The 26,171-nt window shown below is 37.7% G+C and overlaps 1 protein-coding gene across 1 annotated transcript; it reads left to right on the top strand.

The window, feature by feature from the left end:
- Positions 1-7,119: 7,119 nt before the first annotated feature.
- On the top strand, positions 7,120-25,927 carry Smp_049500 (putative atp-dependent transporter; the record flags this gene model as incomplete). Its single annotated transcript, XM_018794719.1, has 11 exons — positions 7,120-7,249; positions 7,285-7,429; positions 7,463-7,684; positions 7,721-7,861; positions 12,982-13,086; positions 14,767-15,079; positions 15,744-15,893; positions 18,170-18,370; positions 21,687-21,938; positions 24,167-24,480; positions 25,651-25,927. The coding sequence occupies exons 1-11, from the start codon at positions 7,162-7,164 to the stop codon at positions 25,925-25,927; spliced, it is 2,208 nt and encodes a 735-aa protein (XP_018649103.1). The 5' UTR covers positions 7,120-7,161.
- Between the last annotated feature and the right edge of the window lie 244 nt (positions 25,928-26,171).

The raw sequence follows: 26,171 nt of genomic DNA, 5'->3' as shown, positions 1-26,171 counted from the left end.
ACTTTTGTGTCACTTATGTACATTAGCCATTTCTAGGCCGGCTAACCAGAACTTCCAAGTTCGCCTGAAATGCACATGCAGCCGAGTCTCCTGTTATTTATCGCTAGATCTTTACATCATCAGAGTACAGCAGCATCAGGAACTGAACTATACTTTTGGGTTCACTTACATACAATATGAAAAGTAAAGGACCAAGGACAGAGCCTTAGGATACTCCACTAAGTTCTGGTTTCCAGGAGAAGCATTTAGAATTTATTTTTACTTTCCATCTACAACCTACCAAGAAACCCTTCACTCGTTTCAGAAGAGGTCAAGAGATTCTTAGATTTTTCAGCCTCAAAAGTAGTCTAATTTTCTTCTTGTCAAATGCTTTGCTGTGGTCAATGCAAACAACATCCACTGATTTTTCATTATCTAGAGCCTCTATTTATTGCTCTATCGCTATAAGGAGATTTGTTTTGCAAGATAATCCTCCCCTGAAACCCTTTTGTTCGCTGTTTAACAAGCTGTTGATTTCTGGGAGTGCCATTATGGCCTTCTTGATTATTCTTCCCAGTATTTTAACTGCACCACTGGTGAGGCTGAAAAGCTTGTAGATTGATCGCAGTTGTCTTGATACTGTTCTAAGTAACGAGATGACAACTGCATCCTTCCAGTCCATATGCAACCAACCTTGGCCAAGAGATATTTCGAATATCGTAGTCAACGGGGCAGCGATACATTGTGCAATTTATCTCAGGATTTTAGGGTATATTCATTCGGTTCTGTTGACTTTTCCGTGTCTGGGGATCTAAGGGTCTTGAGTACACCTTCTTAATCGAAGTTCCAGAAGGCATGTGAGCCAACTCCATTTACTCAAGTGTTGGTCGATATTTACAGCCAAATAAAAATAAGTTACAGACATGTGATTAGTAAGATGGGAAATAAACACACGCGCTTACATAATATCAGTCAAGTTTGATAAGCGGATGACTGACAAGGTCAAAATGCAACTCAAGAGGGGTGAATAAATTGGCCTGTCTGAAAGCCAGGATAAGCTATGTGGATTTAACATAGTAACCGACAATACACCATCGTACAATTCTGACGCCAACCATTTTTCTGAGATAGCAATGACATAACAGTTTTCTGTGTTTTATAAGTTTTCCAGTTCTGTCATTTTATTCAGTGGGTTGAGAACATATGTATAGTATATTTTTAATTCTGTGAGAAATCTTTCGTGTACCACACAGAGTGGTTTGAAAACGTTCTGCTCCTAACGCCTATCACGTGAGAACTTTTAAGTACAAGGGATTTTTACCTTTCCGGCGACGCTCGTTTATTTCTAACTCTGCTGATCGTTTCTTGATAAGATCCATCAGGCTCAGGTCTACACGGACATACTTTCCAGATCCCACCAGACTGATTGAATTTTTCAGGATGATCGGTTTCACTATTTGACGGAAGCGAACGTATCTTTTCGGAGATGGCTTGCCTGTGCGCTTTCGTAATCCTCTTTCCGTTCTATTCCATAAAGCTAATGAGTGATGACTCTTCTTACGGTTTTTGAAATCAGCTTGGTTATTAAGGACTTGTTGTGACTTATATTGTTTTCGAGCCCAGCCTCCAGTCTCTTTTAAGAAGACTCCAAACTTGTGAAAAATAACTGACCTCTCTGAATGGTCTATTTTGACGAGCTTCGAGGTTTTTTTTCTTGAACTTTTATTTCCACTGTCCAATTTGACAACAGCCTTTCAGGTCTCACTTTTTTCGTCAACGTTATTATTATTATTATATATCCCACTCAGTCGAAAGATGTATAGTAATTGTGATGTCATCACAATTCAAGAATCTTGGTTAACTGATTTACAGGTCGATTGCTCAGGATCACTACGTGATTTCAATATCTGTCGTCAGGATCGATCAAGTAATAAAAAGAGGTGTGGAGACAGTGTAGCCACGTTTGTAATCGTTAACTGGTGTCGATCAACTTTTGTGTGTATCAAGCTTTCAAATGACTTTATCCACTGTCCAACTTTAAGATGCCGTCATAAACACTTGAATAAATACAAATATGTTTATGTTACCCAAATCTACGTGACTCCAGACTGCACATCATCTGCGCTGTCTGTTTTCTCCATTAAGCTCACTTTTTCGTTGTTATTACCTCCAGGGGTTCACTTTAATTTGCATGTGGTATTTCAATTCATGTGGCTGTAGCCTTCTTTAATCACCAGGTTGCCAAAATGTTGCAGGTTTTTCCATTCGTTTGGACGCTCATTTAGAATTCATTTTCACCTATGATGTGGGTACGTATATGACTCGTAGAAATGCTCCATTATCTAGCTTGGATCACTGTATAATTCGTACTCTACCAATAGTATGTGGAAAACATGGAAAGAGTACACCCTAACACCAGAACAAAAGTCATATTTAGGAATTACTCAGAAGAGAATATTCAAAATCTGAAAAACATGTTCCATACGACTAAATGAGAATCGTTTACAGATGATTCCCTGGAAAACACTACTGATGTTATCACTCGGTATCCTGAATTCTGTTTTGATATTTGTTTTCTCACTGACTGACTTACATCTCCACAACTGAAACGACTTCGGAGGGTAAAAGAAGGAATGTACAAGGAGGAAAAACTATTGAATTTCTCAAGCTAAATGCTCTAATAAGCATAGAGATCATCTGAATGTTTTTGACTTAAATAACTCTTTTGTACGTCAGTAATCTGATGTCATGCTCCTCATACCCACAAGTTTGAAGAATAATTGTGTTCATAGGTTCACTAAAACTAATGTCCGAACATGTCTCCAGTCACATAATTCATCCCAATGTTTAGGACCTGTTGGAATCCATAACCTCCGTTTTAAAAGTATGCTGACGTTCTATGTCATCCACTCACGAGTATCTTTAACAGATCCTGCCAAACTAACCTCATTCAGAAAATGTGAAAGAAGATAAAAATAATACTTGTACCTCAGAAAGTAACTGGCTATAAGGATGTGAAATTTAGACCTATAACAGTAACTTCACTTTTCGTGAGGACAATGGAAAAATTATTAGTATTCACACTTCAACCTCCGATAAAAGTGCACATTGATCCATATCAGTTTGCTTACAAACGCAAAAGAAGTACCTTAGATGCCGTTGCTGATCCACATCACAATATAGCGTTCAACTTGAAAAAGGTAAGAAAAAGTATGTTCGATGCACATTTCTGGACTATACTTCTGCTTTTGCTTCCATCCCAAAACAACTTTTACCTAACAAAATATTCAGCCTCAAAAGTGACAGCTGGATAACCAATTGACTATGTTCCTTCCTCTCTTGAAGAAAACATTACACTGTATTTGAAGGAAAGTGTTCAACATTTCTACTGTCTCATGAGTGTGCCACAAGGAGCTGTTCTCTCATCTCTCCTTTTCTCTTTTTCTGCATAATCCGTCATCTTCCACAGAAAATGTCTTTGTGAAGTGTGCAGACGATCTCACTTTAACTATGCTGATTTCTACCACTATACATCATATAGAAATGAATGGGTTTTTGTCTCGTATTGAATGGTGGCCTGCTGTTAATGCTCTCATATTTAATTCGTTTAAGTGTCAAGCTGTTAACTTTAACCTGAGACATGAATAACACCCAAACGCCATGTTGGAATCTCATAATACTTGTACCATTAGAGACATTTTGATAAACACACTGTCTACGGTCATTTATCTTGGTGTGGTCTTTTACTCTTACCTACCTTAGTCTTATCATGTTTTACTGTTATCGCAGAAAGTTTTTCGTTTGACTTGATACATAAAGGGGCTGAATGCTTTTGGTATTACTTGACATTTACTCTCCCAATTTGTCACCTCCGCCTGGATCCCCTCTGGGTTTGCAACCTTTCCCAGGCCCGGACGAGGGAAGAGGGTTGGGCATGCGGTAGCGACCTCATCCTGCAGAAAGATTTCTCGATAAAAAGGGCTAACCTATTCTTGCGTATTACCTATTATAATTTACTGCTTTCAATTATTCTTTTCCGTGCTTTTGAGAAAACATTTCTTTGTATTTTGGAGAGAGCTGAAGACAGTTAGCAAGGTGTGTGGTGAATCCTTGAGGTCATTATTGATGTCATTGTGGATAGACATCTAAAGCCTTGCAAACTCCTGGCCGGTATTATCTTGTCAGATACTAACCATCACCCTCATTCATATCTTTCTCCTTGCATACCTTCTGGTAGGACGAGACGTCAATACATTAAATTCCATGCATGCCAACAAAGGTATAAGAGTTCTACAATACCTCACCAAGCAAATATACTCTGTGACGAACAGGTTGTTAGAGTTGACCTAGTCGATAACCTGCATTTTTAAACATGTCTCTAACCGCAAATTTGTGCAGATTCAGACCTTTTCTCACCTTTTTCTTTTCTTCTTTCTGTTGCTTTTGTTTTGGTAAGAGAAACTTGTTGAAATACCTCGTACTAAGAATTGTATATTGTACCAAAATATAATATTGAATAAATCTTTCGACAATAATAATAAAAAGTAGAATCTAATCGTTCACACCTTGAAGTTTTAGTTTTATCGTTATTTAGTTCGAAGTGTTAAGATTTCCATGTGATCTTACTTTCAGCAAACTACAGTGGGGAATTCGGAGACAACAAGTGTGTCGAATGCTTTTTCTGGATCTTCCAAAGCTATATTTTTGTAATAGCTTCATGTTTTACTCAAGTCAAATATCTTGCAACGATAAAATATGTGATATATGTGGTGTCCGTTCTAGATTGATGGAGCTTCCCTCCCAGAAAAATTACTTGTTTTCATGTGACTTGCAATAGTAGCCCGAATAATCTTTTTATCAGTTAAACTATGGTGCAAGTAGGATAAACTAGGGGATAGTGATTGCTCAAAATTCTGACCGATCACTGCATTCTTCCAAACTGTTAGTAAATTCCATCACTGCAAAAGCGTAATGAAGAGTATTGTAAAATCATTTATCGAAGCTTTTGCACCAAATTCCCTTGATGTAAACACAGCTTTGACTTTTTTGTTGGTTCCTTAGGATGTACATTTCATTGATCATTTGATTCCATTTAAGCTAGTATGATCTTTACTTTATCGTTCGTGTCTTTCTTACGCTTTCACTGAGTTTCCATGCTTTTCCCTAACCATATTTGCGTTGTTGTAGTTAATATTTTGTTGTCCAGACTGCCATATTAGTTCGCTCACCATTTTGGTTGCGTTGCTTGAATCGATTGAAAATGTCCATTTTTGATCGTGGATTGAAGCTCACTATCAAAACTTGACATACTCAGAGTTATAACAGAATCAAATGTTTTCTTTCAAATGAATTCGTCTCTTAATATATAAAATATACTTTTAAGAAGATTCTGGGAATTTTGAACGGGTTATTTTGCACACTGCAACGTAGCCTTACTCATCGAAGCTCCCCATGTGATCCTAGTCAACGTAGATGAACAATGATTTGACAGTGATTTATGCAAAAAAGGTCCGTCATCTATCTAACTGACTGAAAAGCAAAGTGAAACCTTTGAAACTTTTCATGCCCATTCTATTTCACTTTTATTCATCTTAATATATGAAGTCTGCTTATGTTCGTATTTATAATTATTACTGTTATTATTATCATTATTGGTGTCTCGACACATAAGACATTCTCTTCATCTTTTCTTGTCCTTCTAAACATATTTTATTCCTAAACATCCAAAGTCCACAATTAAAAACAAAAAACCCTATGTTACACTTAAACAAATAAATTCTCAGATTTTTATTTTTTAATCTTCACAACATATATGTAACATATAGAAATTTATATTTGATTATCCTTTGCAATTAATTGTGACTATGATAGCATCATTCTAAATTATTATTATTGCACTAATGTTTATACTAATATCCGGTCTCACTCTGTATACTGTTACATAAATCTACATGTATTTATCCGAGTACAGTAAAGGTTTATTATTATTGTTACTATTATTGTTATTATTATTTTTTTAAATTATTCGTTTATCTCAAAAGTCTATATCCATTACACTGTTATGATCATGGTTGGACCCTTTTACTATGTGTTCATTTATTTTCTCTCTTTTTTTTCCTTCTAAATAAATATTATTCTTAAGATTACGAAGCTTTGGATTAAGACAATAACTTGTGTTACGTTGAATTCAACTTATCAGACTCGTTTCATCTTCACAGACCACAGTCAAAACTACCATGTATAATCAGTGATGTTTCTTATCACATCACGACTACAGGACCGCCTGTATTCACGAAAGCTGGCCAACTAGCTCCCGAAAAGTTAATGCTGGCCAAGAACAAACTCGATCATATGATAAATTTTGGAGTAATCCGGCTATCAAACACCCCATGGGCATCTCCTTTGTAAGTGGCCCTAAAAGGACAACAATGATTGGCGTCCAACTGGTGATTACCTCCGAATTAATACGAAAACCACATCGACTTGACTGCTACCTCGAAACTTGCGACTGCCTCTCCGAAAATAGACTTGATCAAAACATATAAACAAACCCCTATGGCTGCAGACGGTAATCCTAAAGCAGATATCATCATACTCTTTGGACTTTACGAATTTCAGTGTGCGGCTTTCGGTTTAAGAAATGCTGCACAAACTTCTCATAGGTTCGCCGATGGCGTATTTAGGGGTCTCAAGTTTGTGCACACGTATGTGTGATGACTGCTTGATTGCGAATCCAGCTAAAGAATTTCTGGATCTTGTTTTCCAACAACTACAAAAACATGGCATTACTGTAGACATTCGGTAATGTCAGGTCGGCACAGACTCCCTCAATTTTATCAGGCATACCATTGGGTCTCAAGACAGTAGCCCTCTGCGAAGTGGAGCGGTGACAATTTGAATTACTCAAAATCGAGCATATTCAGGAATTGGTGTACTTTCAATGTTCTGGCAAGTTTCTATTGACAGTTAAAACTAAATTACACGTTTCATATGAAAACATTGACAAATCAACGTCACGGAGATGTAAAAATTATCTGCTCGGACGATGAAGCGTAGTAATTATTACCTACAGATAAGCGACGTATTCCAAAATCATCTATCTTCGCACATCACGACATGATAAGAATTGTTGGCTCAAGAAAGTCTGTTGTCCAGCGCAAAATTTGACTAGTGCGTCACTCCATGGAGTCTGGAGCGATATCTGTAGCTGTTTCTTTGTTTAAAGAGACTTTTCCTAGTTTGGATGACGATATCTCTAGCTACATAGAAAGTAAAAAGCATTTCATTTGTCACTGATTACTTTAGGTATTCTCACTGAAAATGCCGAGCATTTTGACTCTGAGGGTGATGTGCATGACGCAATCGGCGGAGTTTTAGATGGATTTCACCGTCAAAATAGTGACCAAGAAATAAAAACTTTATGCAAAAAGATTTATCAACTGATGAGACCGTACGTTGTTTTAGTTTAACGTTGTTGGCACAGGTCTGACGGATTTGTTGAAAAACAAATTACTTTGGATGCTCCAGTGCAGATGGCAAGTTTACTGGATACATTCAGTGAAAGAGTGGTTGACAATTCTAGTATCTGGATGATGAAGAAACAAAACAGTACTATCGTTGATTCTAAAAAATTAGAAAAGGCTGAGGCTAAAATTAAAGAAAAGCAGCTGAAGAAAGCAACTATCGGAAGACCTGGTAATTCAGGGTTAGTCATACTTCGTAACTGAATATTAATCCTTAGGAAGGCCATCGAGGTCAAGGAGAATGAACGCGCTACAGTTAGTCAACAGGCTGACCGACGGGAACTAGCCTCATTTTCAAATGTAGTATCTCACGTAGGGGATATTCGTTTGGAAAATTTTGACATTGCTTATGGTAGCAGGTATATTTTCAGAAGAATTTTTAATATAAAAGCCTTATATTTATGTATTTATGCATAGAAAACAGTCATCGAAATTATCTGTTTAACTTGGGAGTGATGAACGTTAATGTTTATCAGCAAAAATAAAAACTCACGGAGCAGTAAAAGTACGCACAACTAGAACTGCAATCATATTGGAACGGTTAAAGTATTCCTGTGGCCTTCTGATTGCTGCCAACTCAGTCATCAGTGTGCACAAATAGATTGGTCAGCAATTGAGTCAGTCACCTACAACATAGGACCAAGCACATATATGCATCGGTCCAAGTTGCCATACCTCATTAGCACAACATCATGAACACCGAATTCATACTTACTTACGCCTGTTACTCCCAATGGAGCATAGGCCGCTGACCAACATTCTCCAACCAACCCACTCTGTCCTGGGCCTTCATTTCTATTTCTATCCAGTTTTTGTACATTCTTCTCATGTCTGTCTCCGTTTCTCGGCGTAATGTGTTTTTTGGTCTTCCTCTTCTCCTTTGACCTTCAGGATTCCATGTGAAGGCTTGTCTTGCGACGCACTTGGGTGACTTCTCCAATGTGTGTTCTATCCACTTCCAGCCCTTCTTCCTTATTTCTCCCTCCGCCGGAATCTGGTTTGTTGTCTCCCACAGTAGCTTGTTGCTGATAGTGTCTGGCCATGGGATCCGAAGTATTTAGCGTAGACAACTGCTAATAAACACATGCAACTTCTGGATGATGGCTTTCGTAGTTCTGCGGGTTTCCGCGCCATACAGTAGAACTTTCTCGATACTTGTATTAAAAATTCTGACTTTGGTGTTGGTTGACAATTGTTGTGAGTTCCAGATGTTCTTTAGTTGTAAATATGTTGCCCTTGCTTTGCCGATTTGCGTCTTCACACCTTCGATTGGTGCATGCTGTATTGTAACGGAGAATCTTGCTTTACCCTTTGTGTATATGAGACCTACTGTTGCTACACTGGTTGTCTTCTCCTGCATTTGTTGTTGCGTGTGTGATGAAAGAGCCAGATCATCTGCGAGGTCTAGATCGTCCATCTGGATCCTAGCTGTCCACTGTACCTCGTGCTTCCCTCCATATGTTGACGTCTTCATGATCCAGTGGATCAGCAGGAGAAAAAGAAAGGGTGAGAGTAAGCAACCTTGCCTAACACCGGTCTTTACTTTGAAAGAGTTTGTGAGTTGTCCTCCACGCGTGATTTTGCAGTTTACTGCATCATAAAAATTCCGTATAATGTTGACTATCTTCTCAGGCTCACCGTAGCGTCGATGAAGCCTCCATAGTGTTGTCCTGTCCACGCTATCAAATGCTTTCTCGCAGTCAACAAAGTTGATGTAGTGTGGTGAATTCCATTCAATTGATTGTTCCACAATGATCTGTAGAGTTGCGATTTGGTCTGTTCACGATCGATCCTTACGGAATCCAGCCTATTGATCTCGAAGTTGGGCGTCTACGGAGTCCTTCATTCTGTTTAACAACACCCTGTTGAAGACTTTTCCTGGTATTGAGAGAAGAGTGATGCTCCTGTAGTTATCACACTTGGTGAGATCGCCTTTCTTTGGTATTTTGATCAGGTGTCCTTCTTTCCAGTCTTTTGGTACTTGTTCTTCATCCCCAATCTTACTGAAGAGAATGTGGAGTATCTTTCCAGTTGCTGCTACATCTGCTTTCCATGCCTCTGCTGTAATGTTGTCTGGTCCTGCTGTTTTGCTGCTCTTGATTTGCCTGATGGCCATGCTGATCTCTTCAATTGTTGGTTGGCCAACAACGATTGGGACGTATGTAGGTGCTACTTCGATGTTGGGTGGGTTCAGTGGAGCTGGTCGATTCAAGAGTTCTTTGAAGTGTTCTACCTACCTGTTTCGTTGTTCTTCAATGTTGGTGACTACCTTGCCTTCCTTGTTTTTCACTGGTCGTTCTGGTTTATGGTAATTCCCAGTGAGTTTCTTTGTTGTATCATACAATTGTCTCATGTTTCCTTCTCTCGCAGCCTTTTCCGCCGTCATTGCTAAGTCTTCCACATATTTGCGTTTGTCGGTTCTGATGCTCCTCTTCACTTGCTTGTTTACTCCTGTGTATTCGGCTTGTGCCTTGGCTTATTCTGCTCTTGTTCGGCGGGTATTGATTGCTGCCTTCTTGTTTCTCCTTTCTTCAATCTTATCCAGTGTGCCAACAGTGATCCGTTCCTTGTGATGGTGCTTCTAGTGGCCCAGAAGTGATTGGCTCCCTGATCCCCTTCCAGTTATTCTCCATAGTAGTTCCCTCTCTATTGAGTAGACCACGAAAGGCCTGGAACCTGTTGCTGAAGGCTGTCTTGAATTTGTTGAGTTTGCCAATATATATATACAGTCTTCTATCGAGCCTCTCCAACGATGGCTATTGGCAATATGGTCTATTTGAGTCCATCTTTGGTTTGGTGCAGGGGGTCGCCATGTTAACGATGTCTCTCCTTATTGCTTAAAATTAGTGTTTGCTAAAAATGTACGATTGCCTGAGCTCAGTTGCAACAGACGATCACCATCATCTGTTCGCTGATTTGAGGTACTAAAATACCCACCTAAATGTCTTTCTGTTTGGTTTAAGCTATCTACTTGGGCGTTAAAGTCACTTGCTACGAGTACTTTATCTAAGCGTTTAGCTTTATGAAGAAGTTCAGAGAGCTTCCTGTGAACGTCATCTTTCACTTCATCCGGGATGCAGTTAGTGGGAGGGTAGGCAGGAACGACGAAAAGGCAACGACATGTGTCCCTATCCTTCCGAGTTCTTACGGAGCCGTTTAGTCGAACAGCACATAGACGACCGTTAACGGGGACCCACTCTAATAGTGCTCATTCTGCTCTCGTACTAAGTGCTATGCATATACCTGCAGGTCCACGAGAACTAGCCATTTATTTACTTATTTAAACATAAATATTGGTACAAGGGGGCACCAAATATATATGCGCCATATACACGGAGGGTGTATCTCGTCGGCTCCCAATTTTGGCGAGGAGAGGTCAAGTGAATGACCACACTAGGACCCTGTATGTGTGTTTCGGAGACACAGCATATGTCAACCGTACGAAAATCTAGGGTTTTAGCCAAGGAGGAAGGGTGTGTACGTTGAAGACCCCAATGTGTAGTTTGGTGAGAGGTTTTAGTAGACCTGGGACAGTGTTTTGCGCACTAGAATCGTTGGCTATGGTGACACTTGAGGAGGAAGTTTTATGTTGAAAGTCGAGGTAGGAGGAATAATAGGAATTGAAGGAGATTGATTATGAATACAGTGATCTTGAGTGCTGGTATAGGTATGAGAGCAGTTATCATTTCCCTTTTGCCCACACCATGGAAAGGTTCTTCTAGAGATGCCTAAAAAGGAAATTGGATTAGAGTTGGTCTTAGTGACCTGAGAACGTGACCGCAGTGCCCAAGGGACAACTGCTTGATGTCGGTCACATACGACTTTTTTGTGAGTAATTTCTGTGTTAGCTCCGTACTTGTTGGGATCTTACCGCCGGAGACGGATATCCGTGGTATAAGGCGAAGTGTGCATTTTCAGGGTCAAAATTTGCTAACCCCACTAAGGTCCCACCACACCCTAGTTTTGCATTTTTGGTACTGGAACTGTAGATGTTCATATTGCGCATTTGCTTATTCTCATGTTTTTTGTCACTACTTCATTTTACTTTACGTTAGTTAACCTTATTATACCGTTTCGACGTAAACTAATTCTTTTTTTTATATTCTGTTTTATACTCGGTTAAGAACCTTCATGTTTTAACCCTAATACTTGAACTTTGTTGTATGTTTCACGGACCATCATGTGAATTAATTTTTGATATTAGTGGCTTCTCACGCGGCCTGTAACTGAACCGATCTTTTTAAGCCTGCACAAAAATGTCATTGATAAATTTGTTCCTTAACCAACATCTACAAGGACTATTATCTTACCCTCTAACTTTAGCTTTTACATCAAAACTTCAGTGGATTTTCTAAAGGACAGTAGTGGTCACAATGTAGATGTGTCATTATAATCCTACTAAAATGTAGTGGACATCCATTTATTTTGTAATACACAGGCTATCCGAAACCTATTCGTTCAGTTTATTGTTTCTGGGTTGTAAAAAGTCTAAGACCTTCATTGAGTCAGGTATACGAACGGCGAATGTATGTATCTCAACTCTATAACTTCTGGGAATAGTCTTTCCCAGGAGAAAACGTTTAACGGATGTTTTTATATGACCGTTTGGTGTACCATACTGATTACCGTAGAGGGAAGTTGAATCATAAAATCAGTCACTGAAGCCATTAATTATTGGTCTAAACCATATAGGGAGATAGATACTTCCTGGTCAATCGTGTTACATAATGGTCATCGTTAAATATTTCCGGCGTATAATACTTTATATGGATTGATGATCCTTGTATTTTCTGATCCGAATCCCTCAAATATGACCCGTATTCGGGGGTATATTGACAAAATCCATAGTTTAAAGTAAAGCAGAGCATTTTAGCACATTAGGAAATAATTCCTCCCTTCATCGTTCAAATCTGTCAAGAGGATCAGTTGGATGAAATAATTCCATTGTAACTAACAAACCAATAGTTTACGGTTCTCTTCTAAATGATTGTCACCGTGGTGGGATTGACAAATAAATATTCGCAGTTTTGCTGCTATATTCAAGTCAAAAATTCTCCTGGTTTGGCTAACGTACTTAGTTTCGCTGTGAAATGATACATTAATCGTTTAATCACTCAGCTTTCAACTAATATGTCACCAGTTGGTACCCAGCATCATCTACGTCAAGTTAGACAACCAGCTAACACCGGTTGTCACAAAAAACGGTGTGGCTTAAAGTTGAGTACATAGATCAGTACTTGGTAGGCGAGTTATTTAATAATTTCTCTTTACTTTGGGATTTTTTCTGTAGGTAAGTTGAATCATAATAGGTCCATAGTGCAGTTAACTATTGGATGCAGCAGTTCTTGGATCATGGTAACTTATACTATACGTTAAAAGAACAAGGCAAACTTAGATTTTCACAATCATGCATACTACTTGTTTTTACGTTCCTCCTGTCTTTTCGCAAGGTTATTCTATTTTTCATATTTATTTTCAGAGTTCTCTTACAAGGTGCCAATCTGTCTCTCACGTATGGTAAGAGGTATGGTCTGGTGGGACGAAATGGTTTCGGTAAAACAACTTTGCTTCGATCGTTAGCCAAGTAGGTGTTAGTTTTCCCTCACTTTTCCAAAGTAGTTTATGTGTTATGTTTTGGATTTGAATTTCATCAATTCACAACGTTCAAATTTATGGTGAAATCAAGTTCAATTGTTGTCATTATAAAGATGTCAATTTTACTTCAGTCCTTGTAGTAATCAAAAAGGCTGAAGCGTCAATTCAAATTTAGTAGCTTACTTTAAGTTGACATATTAATGCTGAGTAAAACTAGATAGTGGCGAGTCACTTCATTAAAAAAAAAAGAAAATACTGTTTTGAGATATAAAAAGATGAATAGGTAGATTGTTTCTGTTCTACGAGTTCTCCAGATTACACGTTTTATTCTGTTATCTATTTCCGTGATATAGATTGATGCTCAGTTCGTATCCTTGTTTTGATGATATTTTGTTTCCAAGATTATTTTGTTATGATAAAAAATTCATCTACAGACCTATTGGTTTTCTCCAGTTAGCGATTTTCCAGCTGGGGTTGTTATCTCTGTGACCGACCCTCTTTCTTTAACCACGTTAGGAGACCGACACTAAGTCCAGTAGGGCTCGGAACGAAGTTATTCTCAAACCTACTTATCTCTACATAGTCCTTGTGCCGTTTTGAATCGATCTAAAGATCAATAACAATCCCATTTTTGAAAAATAAAAGTGGCTTCTTGTACTGCGCACGCACTATTTTGATTTCATCACTTTCACAAGTGACAGTAGTTTACATGTATTCTGGTACTCCAAATTCTCTAAGAATTACTTATTTAGTTTACTTTTCGGCAATTTACTTCATACGAATCCGTTTATGGTGCTGTTATGTGCTTATTGGTTTGTTTGTTTTAATATCGCTCTGTTTACACGTGTCCTAAGTGTATTTGTACGTGACATGTGCATCTGTCATCTTTGTGGTTGATTTAATTAAGCTGTTGGTCAATAATCGCTTAATATTTCCAGTTAGACGGGACTACATTAAAGGGAAAATGAAGTTATTAGTTGTCTACCAGAAACATCAATCTGTGTTTCGGGAAGCTAATTAGAAAATACCATCATTTCATTTGAAAAACCATAGGTCATATGTATTTGGACAATTTTTAGTGATGACATTTTTAATATGCTTCTTTTGTTATTTGCTAATGTATGAAACATTAATTAGAATATATTGGTAGTGTTTATCGATAAAAAAGTTAGCGTTTTCCTTATCATATTTTTGATTTTTACGAGTGGTTAGTTCTCATTCCCCAACCTTTGATCTCGTCTGTTTGTTAGGGAAACTATCTAAATTTAATTGCAGGACATAAACTCATTCTTTTAGGTACTTCCTATGAGCTTATATTAATTGCTTTTTTTCATCTCACTGTAAGAATTGTAAATTGATTTACATAGACTGTAGGTATCCCTTTGATAGTTTATTACGGGTGATAAACTTCATTTTGTGAATATTATCTCGTACTTTGGAAGAAAGCCTGTGAAATTGTGTAGATGAATAATCGTTTTTTAAAAAGTGCAAATATTTACCACCTTTCCTGTACTAAGAGAATTATAGCTACCTATGGGTTTGGATTCTAATACCGGGGTAAATGGTATGTCATATATATATATATATCTTTTTATTATCTTCATAGTTTTAACAACTACTTACTACAATTGGTAGTTAAATTTTTACATTTCTGACCAAAAACATTAAGGGGAGATTTGCGCTTACCACCTGGTGTCCGCGTACTACATGTAGAACAAGAAGTTGTTGGTGATTCCACACCTGCGTTGGAAAGCGTTCTTCAAGCTGATATAGAAAGACATACCCTTCTTATTGAATTGGCTCGCCTTCAGGCTGAAATGAAAACGAGTTCTGGCACAGATCCAGGTTTATCTAATAGCGCAAGCACAATAGAATCTCGGGTTGCAGAGATTTATTCTCGCTTGAATGCAATCGAAGCAGATAAGGCTCCAGCTCGAGCTGCTGTCGTTTTACATGGTCTTGGCTTCAGTCAGGAAATGCAGGTTTGTTAGTATCACATTATTCAATTTTACATCAAAAGGACATAAAAGCGAACATTACTGTTTTCAGTCAGATCTTCATCAGGCTCTACTCTAATAAAGCTATTAGACGAATCGAGGCAGTTTGAGTTAATGATGACAATGAAATAGATTATATAACTAAATATAATACGTAAAATCTACGAGTCGAAAGTACGAAAGTACTAGTTATGATAAGAACAGTAAAGGCTTGAATCAATTTTTTCAACACAGGAAGCAGGTTGAAATTCAGAAAAAAATTCATATATAAACCCGTACATGATTTCCAAGTACCATTATAATTATTTGATGGTGTTACTACTCAGTTATAATAACTAGCTATCATAACTATGAATAATGTGTAGTCTACATTTCAACAAGCTGTTTGCCGTGGTGGCTGATTCCCACCTTAAGACTAAAATGAGGATATCTCAGGATTTGGTACAAATAAAGATCTGATCCGTAAATCCTAATTAATGCCTTGGAATTATCTGATTTCCCGGTATTGAATTATAATAAAGTTTAGGGTGCTGAGAACTATGCTGACCAAGGGTTCAAAAAGTTTTTGTTGTGGTCGAAATTTATAAATTATTTGGTAAATGTTTATAATATTTGTTTAATGGTAAAGGTATCTCATATTATTTTATAGAGTAAGCCTACAAAAGAATTTTCCGGCGGATGGCGTATGCGTTTAGCTTTAGCACAAGCACTTTTTGCAAAACCAGACCTACTTTTGCTGGATGAACCTACCAATATGCTTGATATGCGCGCAATAATTTGGTTAGAAGACTATTTGCAGGTAAAGTTTTTCAGTATTTAGTTTACTTTTTAAATTCGCTTTAACGGATTATGAAATGATATTAAAAATCAAGGTTTAAAGGGTGATAAATAATGAATGAATCTATTGTACAGCGACTAGTTTCAAATCGTGTCACTTAAGGTTTCTAACCAATAAATACAGTACATTCTATACATTACTAAGTCCGATAGTTAATAACTTCGTCTTCCGGTTTGGCTGTCCTTTTTTAGCTAATTAGACAGATGTTAGTCGGGGAATATGTTACAAACGTCCAGCTGCCTTACTTGGTAACCCATTGGGTAAAAGGTAATTAAGGGACTTATACTGCGAATATCATAAGATTTTTTGCAAATATTGAAGAGGTAGCTAGTGTTACTTGATTTACAGATATTGTTTTTACCCAACATGTGTTTCTCATATGACTGCAAGTTGATCGGTTGTTCAGAGCAGATTATGTCTACTGTCATCAGCATGTGGGAGACCGGATTTAAGTTCAAAGACCCAAAGACGTCTGTTCCATTCGAACTTAGGTTCGGTACAATCGGCGACAAAATAATGGACTATACAATGCAAAACGACCGTTTTAAAGAAATAGTTAAAGAATTGTGTTATAAAGAAGAAAACTAAATGTTTTAAAAAGTTCAGTTCAATAAATGAAAGAAATATTTTCAATTATGGGAGGTGGATCTTTATTTATGGGGAATAGAACAATAGAACACATAGGGAGGATCTTCACTGGTTTCTATTTCAAGCCGTTTAATATAATCTAAAGTCACCGAGTTGAACAAACTTAAGATCGTATCAAGAGAATCATAATGCATCAACAAATACCGATGCATTCATTATTTATCTCCTAAATTTTTGGCTTAATGTTATCTCATAATTTACATATTTTATTGCTCTATCAAAAGATATTTTTTCATTTTGTTAATCTCATTGTGTTGATAAAAATTATGTAAACTTGGATTGAAAAATATATATTCCAGCTGTGATTTTTATTACGCACAATTATTTCATGGACTGATTACTTGTTTTTTTCATTAAGTCCTGAAGTTGATAAGTAATGAATTATATTAGTTTTTTTCAAGGAGTATGCGCTATCTTCATCTCCAGCTGTACTATTGTGTTTTCAAGACAGTAACCTCAACACTATCGTTGTAGTTCATCCTGTTATTTACTATTCATCAATTTTTATCCCAATCTTATCAAACCTTTTAAGTTATCCGTCTATTTCATTACATCACTTAAATGTTTGGTGGTTATTTTATTTATTTAAACACATAAACACTGGTACGAGAAAGCACCATGTATATATGCGCCACACAAATCATTCGATATGTGTGAGGGCTGAAATACTCCCCGGGTATCCAGACCGAAGCAGGTGGTTTTCTTAGGAGGCCACTCCCCGATCCTTTGACCTAGAGGTCTAATCCACAAGGCAGTGGAGCAACACCCCCGCGGCGAGAAGGCACCTTGTGGCGGGGGTGTTGTTTACGAAATCGAGAGAACGAAAAGCAAATGTCCGGCGCTTTAACCGGGTTGGTGGACATGGAGGATCCACGTAGGGGAGTTGGAAAACCCTGGTTCCAAACCAATGGTGCACATCGGCTCTAGGATCCTAAGGAAACAAATGACGTATGAACCTTTTGTTGGTCACCGGCCGCCATGGGACTGCATCCCTTTACGTTGTCCTACTGCTTTGTGGATCAGATCTTTAGGTTGAAGGCTCCGGGTGTGGCCCCCTGGGCAGTATTAGACAGCCTTCACACAAAACGAAAGAGATTTGTGTGGCGCATATATATCTGGTGCCCCTTTGTACCACTATTTATGTGTTTAAATAAATAAATAAGTGTGGCCCCCTAAGAAAACCACCTGCTTCTGTTTGGGTACCCGGGGAGTATTCCAGCCCTCACACAAATCGAATGATTTGTGTGGCACATATGTATTTGGTGCCTCCTTGTACCAATGCTTATGCGTTTAAATAATAATAATAGTAATAGAAGGCAGTGAGTAAGACTTCCCTGACAGTGGCTGTATACGCGTGGCCATGTAAGAGCGTTTCAAGAGGGAGAGCTGACTCTCGCCACCCTCGGCATCAGCAGGGTATTTGGAAGCAAACATATTTGATGCGAACATTCTCTATTCTCAATGACGCAGTATAAATATGTGGTCAGGTTTTTCTAATGTGACCTGCAAGTTTAGAATCGGCTATTTTGCTTTTGTAGAGGCTTAATTTCACTGTATTTTTCATTTTACTTTCACTTGATTGTTTATAGTCCTCGTCCAACATCCTTTTGATTGTCTCACACGATCGAAGTTTTTTAAATACAGTCGCAACTGATATAATTCACTTGAATTGCAAGCGTTTGGATGCATACCGAGGCAATTATGATGCTTTTGAGCAAGCTCGTTCTGAAAGATTGCTAAATCAACAAAGGGAGTACGAGTCATTGAAAGCTGAACGAGAGCATATACAGGTGAGTTAAGTCATCACTAAAAACTATTAATCCATGTTTCTAAATAGTTTGTTTCTTACCATCTCACGTATTTTTAGCGAATAAGTTAACCCATTTGTTTTTCATACGGGACTGTTTAATTCATGGTGTAATATATGAAATCAAGTTTATATTGATGTATTTGGTAAATTCGTAAAGTCACATTACTTTATCTCATTAAGTTAGGTAATCTGCAAACCACAATAAATCAGTAAAAATGAGTTTAGTCAGCTAGTCAGTCACAACGTAGAACCTGTACGTATGTATATCAGTTCAAGTTTAACACACTCTGGTTATTTCGTTTGTTTTATTACACCATTTTACCACCTCATTTCTAAAAAAATACTGTAAATACGCTTATACACAAATGTTATAATTGTATTTTGCTAATAAACGACCCGGCTATTCCTATTGCTTGGTATTCTTATGCGATGACTCTCGACAAGACCCCAAAATCAGAACACGTTGAACAGGAACGAAATTGTATTCAAAATAACAATGGTAAGTGAACAGCAATCACTAGTTTGAATAAGGTTCATATATTTTTAGTATATACATAAGAAGCTTCTAGATTTTTCTCCAATAATTTACCAGGGCTGGTTGGTTTAGAATTAGCCAATCAGCGCGCAGCAACACCATCACGCATGAAACATGCTTTAATCCAATTTATGTCCCGCTAACAACAAATAACTGTGAATCAGATCAATATTCTTTGGTGAATCTAATAAATAATTTCACTCAAGATATAACTTCTTCCACTGGAATGTCAAGGGCTAAGTGAGAAGACGAGGAAGATATCCTTCATTTGTGGACAATCATCACAAAGTAGAACCTGGTACGTACGAATATCGGTTCAAGTTGCCATACCCTATTAGCACAGAGAAATGAAATTGTCAAGTCAAATCCCAGAAGAGTAGAGGTAGTAATAATATCAGTGGTAATAGAAAAAATTAGGCTTCGAAAATATGACTCGAGAAAAAAATATAAATTAGCGAAATAAAATGAATAAAGGTTATGAGGAATTTAGAATCTCAGAGTTTGGAGAAAGACAAATAACGAATTCACCTGTTTCATTTCAAACGATTTTGAGCCATGTCATTCAAAGTCAAGCCGACCCCAACCAGGTAGTCTACACCTATTAACATGTCCAAGTCAAATTGTCACTAACTTCATGGACTGATGCCATGTTTTGGTCTGGCCACCCCTAGCTTTCTTCCAGCCTATTCATGCACCACACAAAATCTCCCGTCAAGTTAGGTGGTGCTTGGACATACGTAACACATGTTCCAAACACTTCAGTTGATGAAGATTTGCTACCTCTTCAATCGATTTGTCACCTTTGCCTAGCAACCCACTCCTAACCTAGACATCGCTCACTCCCTGATCGCAAAATACACGATTTATGCTTCAAAGACACTCCCGGGCAGTATTCCAGCTCTCACACAAATCGAATGATGGAGTGTGGCGCAAATACGTTAGGCACCTCCATGTATCAATGTTTATGTGTTTAAATCAATAAATGGTCGAACACTGGTAACCTACGAATATCCTCTATTCTTAATGGCCTAGTTTCACACCTATGAAGTAGAACGGAGCGAATTGCTGCATGGTGAACTTGCCTTTTGGTTGGAAGAGGGATATCTCACCTACACCACAAGTGACGCAAGTCGGCAAAAGCCAATCGAGTCCTCTGAATCTGTGCTGAGATGTCGTCAGACACCAGACCACCAGCACTAATGAGACTCTCAAGATAAGTGAAGCGGTCGATGTGTTTAACTACTTCATTCCCTATCAATTGTTCAACCAATGACGCAAACCAATTCTGAAATTTCATTTTTCATTTGGAGGAGTAGAACCATATCCCGAAAATGCCTACATTGTTGATTAAGGTGGTCAAAAGACTTTATTTTGTCGGCGTCTTTCCCAAACAAAACTATATCATCATGAAAGGCTAGAGCAATAATTGAGGCAGAATAATATGGATTCATTATATTTCGTGGTTTTTCATCAGCTGCTTACAACCATATATGTATTGGAAGGTTGCATTAAGATAAGTGAGAAGGGTTAGTCGTGGGGATAGGGGGATTATTAAGAGATGATGGAGGGATTCGATCGTCAACAAGATGATCTCAAGTACTGATAGAGGTATGTGGGCGGTTGTCACTTCTCGATTGCCCACACTGTGGATGTGGAAGGATATTTCTTCTTGAGGGACCTGAAAAGGAAATCGGGATAGAGTTGGTCTTAATGACCTGAGAACGTGATCGCAGAGCACAGGGGACAACTGTTTGAAGCTGGTCATGCGCAGCCTTTTCGTGGGGAGCTTTTGATGTGTTAGCTCCGCACTTCAAAAGACCTTACTGTTCGAGACGGAAACCTGCGGGGTAAGGTGAGGTGTGAAATTTTCAGGTTCGACCTTTTCTAACCCCTTCCTTCCGTTATGAGAAGGCAGTATCACTGTGGATACTGGTTGTCCGAGGGAAACACCTTACTGCTGTCACACCCCTCTACAGTCAGCAGTACTTCAGACCTTAAATTACTGCTTTTAGCCTTACAGTTCTCCAGTCGACCTGTCTGACATGGTATGACCTAAAGGAACATGTGTTCCAACCAGTATAGCTCGGTTGAGTTATCACGATAGGCGAAGCCGACCACCTTGTCAAAATGGCAGCTACGGTCAAGTTCAAAGCAATATTTCATTCAGTTATTAATGTTCAATTTCGTTCGTTAAGTTTAGTTGTATGTAGTTAATTACGATCTCCAATTTTGTCATGATCTTTCCAACATTTTATTATCATTTATCAATATCCGACAAAATGTTCAGCTGAATGGTGTACAGCTGAAGTGTGTACTGTGATTATTCTGATGGTTCTTGTTGTTCGGTTTATTTGCTTGCTTTACGCAAGTGAATTACTAATTTCCTCAGTAGTTCATACTCTTGATCATTTTAAACGCTTAATGATTGTTACTGATAGCTAAGTGGGGACACAGTTTGCAGCTTTTCAGAGTCATAAAGTTTGTTTGTTGAGAAAAATGTCCCCAGAATGTTATATTTAAGTTTTATCCCTACTGTAGATATTATGAAGAAACCTAATAATCTCATAATGTAACTCTCACCCTCAGGTTATAGTTGGGTATGCTGCTTGACTATACTCTAAAAATCCTTTCACAGTCTAAGGTATGCTTTGGTTAGAGAGCGTTAATAGACCTACTTGTTGATTGATTATTTAGCTGATAAATCCTATTTCATTTGACTAATGATATTCACTTATATTGTAATTTTAATTATTTATATTAGCAATTTATAGATAAATTTCGTTACAATGCAAAACGTGCATCCCTCGTACAAAGTAGAATTAAGCATTTAGAAAAGTTGCCACCATTAATTCCTCCTGAAAAAGAATTAAAAGTTGTGATTCGACTGCCAGATTGTGAGAAACTTTCTCCTCCTTTGTTACAACTTGATGAAGTCTGTTTTCATTATGTACTGGACAAACCAATTTTAAATCATGTCAACTTGAGCATTTCACCAGATTCACGAATCAGCATTGTAAGTTATTTTTCAGACTATGTCCTTTGTTTAAAATATTCACTTTTCATATCAGGTAAGTCACATCGAGCTTCATTGATTAAAAACTGTAAATATTATCTTTTGAATGTCAGTTCGTTAATTTATAAACTTCCTAATAAGTTTTTCAATGAATGGATATAATTCATTTATCCAGTTTCAGTCAGTCACAACGTAGAACTTCGTACGTACGTGCATCAGTTTGAGTTGCTATACCACATTAGCACAGAGATGCAGTTGTCGATTCAAATCCCATAATAGTAGAAGTAGTAAGAGTATAAGCAGTAGTCGGAAAGATTAGGGTTTGAAGATGTTATTGAAGGAGTATAATCCAGTGAAATAAATTTGGAAAGAGAAAAAAGATAGAGACATGAAGAATTCAGAAGATTAGAATGTGGCAGAACACAAAGAGTGGATGCACCCTCGCCATTGTAGACGATTTTGAGCCATGTCATTCAGGGTCTCTAACCATCGATTGCTATCATCTCGCGAATCTCAACCAGGTAGTCTACACCTACCAACATGGCTCAGTCCACTTGACAGTAAATTCATGGATTTGTGCCATGTTTTGGTCTGGCCGCCCCTAGCTTTCTTCCAACCTGCTCCTACACCATGAAACATCCCATGTCGGGGCAGTCGGGCATACGTAACATGTCCCAGCCATCTCAACTGATGAAGTTCCACTACTTCATCAATCGATTTGCCGTCCTTACCTAGTACCCGTTTCCTAACAACTGCATTACTTAATCGGTGGTCCCAGGATATACGAGCAATGCTTCGAAGACACCTATGATGGAATACTAGTAGCCTACGGATATCCTCAACTCTTACCGGCCATGTTTCACAGTCATAAAGTAGGACGAAACGAACTGTTGCGCAGTAAACCTATCCTTTGGTTGCTAGACGGATATCTCGCCTACGCCATAAATGACGCAAGTTGGCAAAAGCTAAACGAATCTTCTGTATCTGTGCTAAGATTTCGTCACACACCAGACCACAAGGCTGATGAGACTCCCAAGATAAATGAAGCGGTCGGCACGCTCAACTATTGATTTCATCTGGTTGCACGAAACCACTGAACTAGGTGAAGCGGGGTTTAAACCTGAAGGCCTGTGGTTAAATGTATTTATTTATTTGAAGTGTATAAATTTTGGTGCTATAGAATTCCGAAAATGTGCCACATAAAAGAAATGATACAATAAAGAAATAAAGGAAAAAATACCAATAAAGTCAACCAATAGATGGACAAGAGTAGTATATGATAAGACAGTTCTATTAAAAATATAGCAGTCAAAGACTTCTTTCAGTTAAGAAAATTTGCCTGACATTTATGCAGAATATGACAGAAAACTAAATCAGGGTTGCCACTGGCTTCTATTGTGAGCCAAGGCATGTCTGATAACGTCTTGAACCATTGAGTTACACCATCTCTAGAATCTCAAATAGTGTTGATGGATTGATCGATGCCAGTTTTTTAAGGTTTTCTTTAATACCGCAGTACCTTGCTATAAACCGACCATCTCTCCACTTTTTTCAGTCAGCCTGAGAGTTGGCAAATAACGTACGATGCGAAAACTGCTGGGATGATACTTATAACATGTATTCGAACTACTGAGGTTGGTGTTTCAAGATTGCGATACCAATCGAATTATCGTCACTGTGCCCTAACACACATTTCCGAATCTCCGCATTACTAACACTAAATGTCAGCAATCCTCCGAAGACAACAATGTTCCTACACGAGGTCGCCCAACATCAACCTGCAAAGACTAAGCTTTGCAGGCATGCAAAAAGCTGCTGTCACCAATGTCTTGTACACCGGACGTTTTACAGTTGAACCAATATAATGATGGTACCAAAGATGACCCAGATTAACTTAATCCACTCTGGCTTTCACTGTGCGTAGATTGATTTTTATCTGACCTGCTACTGCGAATACTCACCCAACCGCTCAAATACATGGACTTGTTGACTACTAACAGTTAATGACAAAGTGAGTGCAGACTACTGGTTGAAATTCACTGAGCAAATATCGACTAGTATTATGGGTTTTAATTTCATTCCTAAACGACACACACTTAACTTGTTTTCATCTTCTAGAATTTTCCTTTTGAATTACTAATGGATTTCTTAGGTCTTATTGTACTTCAATTTGTATTGCTAGTTCATTTGGTGAATTATTAATTTTTGTCAACTGTTTTCTTATTCAGGTTGGTGAAAATGGTGCAGGTAAAACGACATTACTTCGGCTTCTTCTAGGTGAGTTAGAACCGACTTCAGGATTACGCCACGCACATCGCAGTTTACGTATTGGCTACTTTAGCCAACATCATGTTGACCAGCTGGATTTAAAATTAAGCAGTTTAGAATTTTTGATGAGGAAGTTCCCAAACCAGACTGAACAAGTTTATCGTTCTCAGTTGGCGAATTTCAATATAACGGAAATGCTTGCTCTTCAACCAATCGGTAGTTTGTCAGGAGGACAAAAATCAAGAGTTGCATTTGTTGCTATGTGTATGTCCAGGTAAATTTTACGCCAATTAGTGACAGTCATTTTATTTTGGTAATCCCATTAAATGATATTATAATGACTCACTAATCGATTGTACTATGTTAAACTGCCCCACACAGTTTCTAAATCTTCTATTCGTTATTCTACCTTTATACAGCTCATGTGAAATTTTTACTAAGTACTAGTATCTATCACAATGACCGTAGCAACATTCTCCTTAGTCGTTTCTAGTGAGTACATGCGTAATTACTTGATTCACTTTCAGTGATTGTATTACAACTGTACAGTGTAACACAGCAGACCACTGCATTTTGTGCCTAGGAAAGAGAAATACGAAAACACCAAATCTTGCACAAAAGGGCTTTACTTTAAATTGTCGTACTTCTCAAGTTCATAAAGGCTAAGAACAATCAGTAAAACAAGTCGAAAAAATGCCTCAAATAAAGGTGAATCGATGTATAAAGAACAGTATTTGAGAAAATATTAGATAATCTGTTCATCGGAGGTAATGAAACTCTGAAGTTAGGTGAGAAGTTTACTGCTATTATCGTTATCAATCGTAACAATCCAACTAGCAGTGATTAGAAAACTTATTAGATATGAATTTGAACCAGTGATCAAAATTATAAACACAAGCAAACCAACATACTTAACAATGATGCGCAACATCTATTGTATCAAGTCTATTAGTAGTATTGTTTGAATTTTAGCAGGGGTACATATTGGTTAGAAACAAAAAATTTAAACTACTCAACAATAACTGTAGTCTATTAAAGTGCATAGACAAAATAATAATAATATAATACATGTACGGCTTGCCTTGATGAAATTGGCTAGTTTGAAGCAGTAATGTTTTGTAGGAAGAACGTCCTATGCAAATAAAATTAAAAACGTTGAAATGGATTACTTCCCACTGATCTTTAACTAACTAGCTGGGGAATAAAAAAATCAACTGTTGTTGCGACTTTGAACGATGCATACATTTGCTAACTAATTTGATGGGTTTATCGGTCACGAATATTCTGATATCATGTGGTTGTCCTGCATGTACAGTTAACCACTAACTAGGTGAACGTAGTCTTGTTTGTACATTTGGATTTACTTATGTAGAATATTGGTGTATTTCTTGTTATTCAAAAGGACATACCTAAGGAGTTCATTTTCTGTCCTTTCAATTTTTAGTCCAAATTTGCTTGTTCTCGATGAACCGACAAATCATCTAGATGTGGAAACGATTGCAGGCTTATCTGATGCTTTGGTTAATTTTCCCGGTGGAGTTGTACTTGTTTCACATGACGAACGTTTAATTCAAGCTGTATGTAATGAAGTATGGGTGTGTACACGCATGGGCTTAAGTCCTGTTGACAGTGCTAAAGGAAGTCGTGTGCATTCATTACCAGGTGGCTTGGAAGAATACAAAAAAGCTGTTCGAGTTGAACTGGTTCAACTAAAATTGTAATCTATTAAGATGAAATTTGTATGAAATATTCTGACATTTTATTATTATGCAATTCTTCAAGATGGATTATAATTTTGGCTGTGCTTCATTATTCTTCACCTGTTTGCTTTCAGTGAAAATTTTTTTACTTGGAATAGATATGGTTTATTTTTTTGTTTGTTTTACTTATTCGGCTGCAGTTGTTTACTATCTTTTGTTAAGACACATTTGGCTGTTTCCTAATACGCTGCGTCTTTTGTACACG

The sequence above is a fragment of the Schistosoma mansoni genome, chromosome 1 (assembly GCF_000237925.1).
Source record: "Schistosoma mansoni strain Puerto Rico chromosome 1, complete genome".
NCBI classification, from domain to species: domain Eukaryota; kingdom Metazoa; phylum Platyhelminthes; class Trematoda; order Strigeidida; family Schistosomatidae; genus Schistosoma; species Schistosoma mansoni.
The sequence above is the reverse complement of the archived record's forward strand: the minus strand, read 5'-3'. Positions and strand labels throughout refer to the sequence as shown.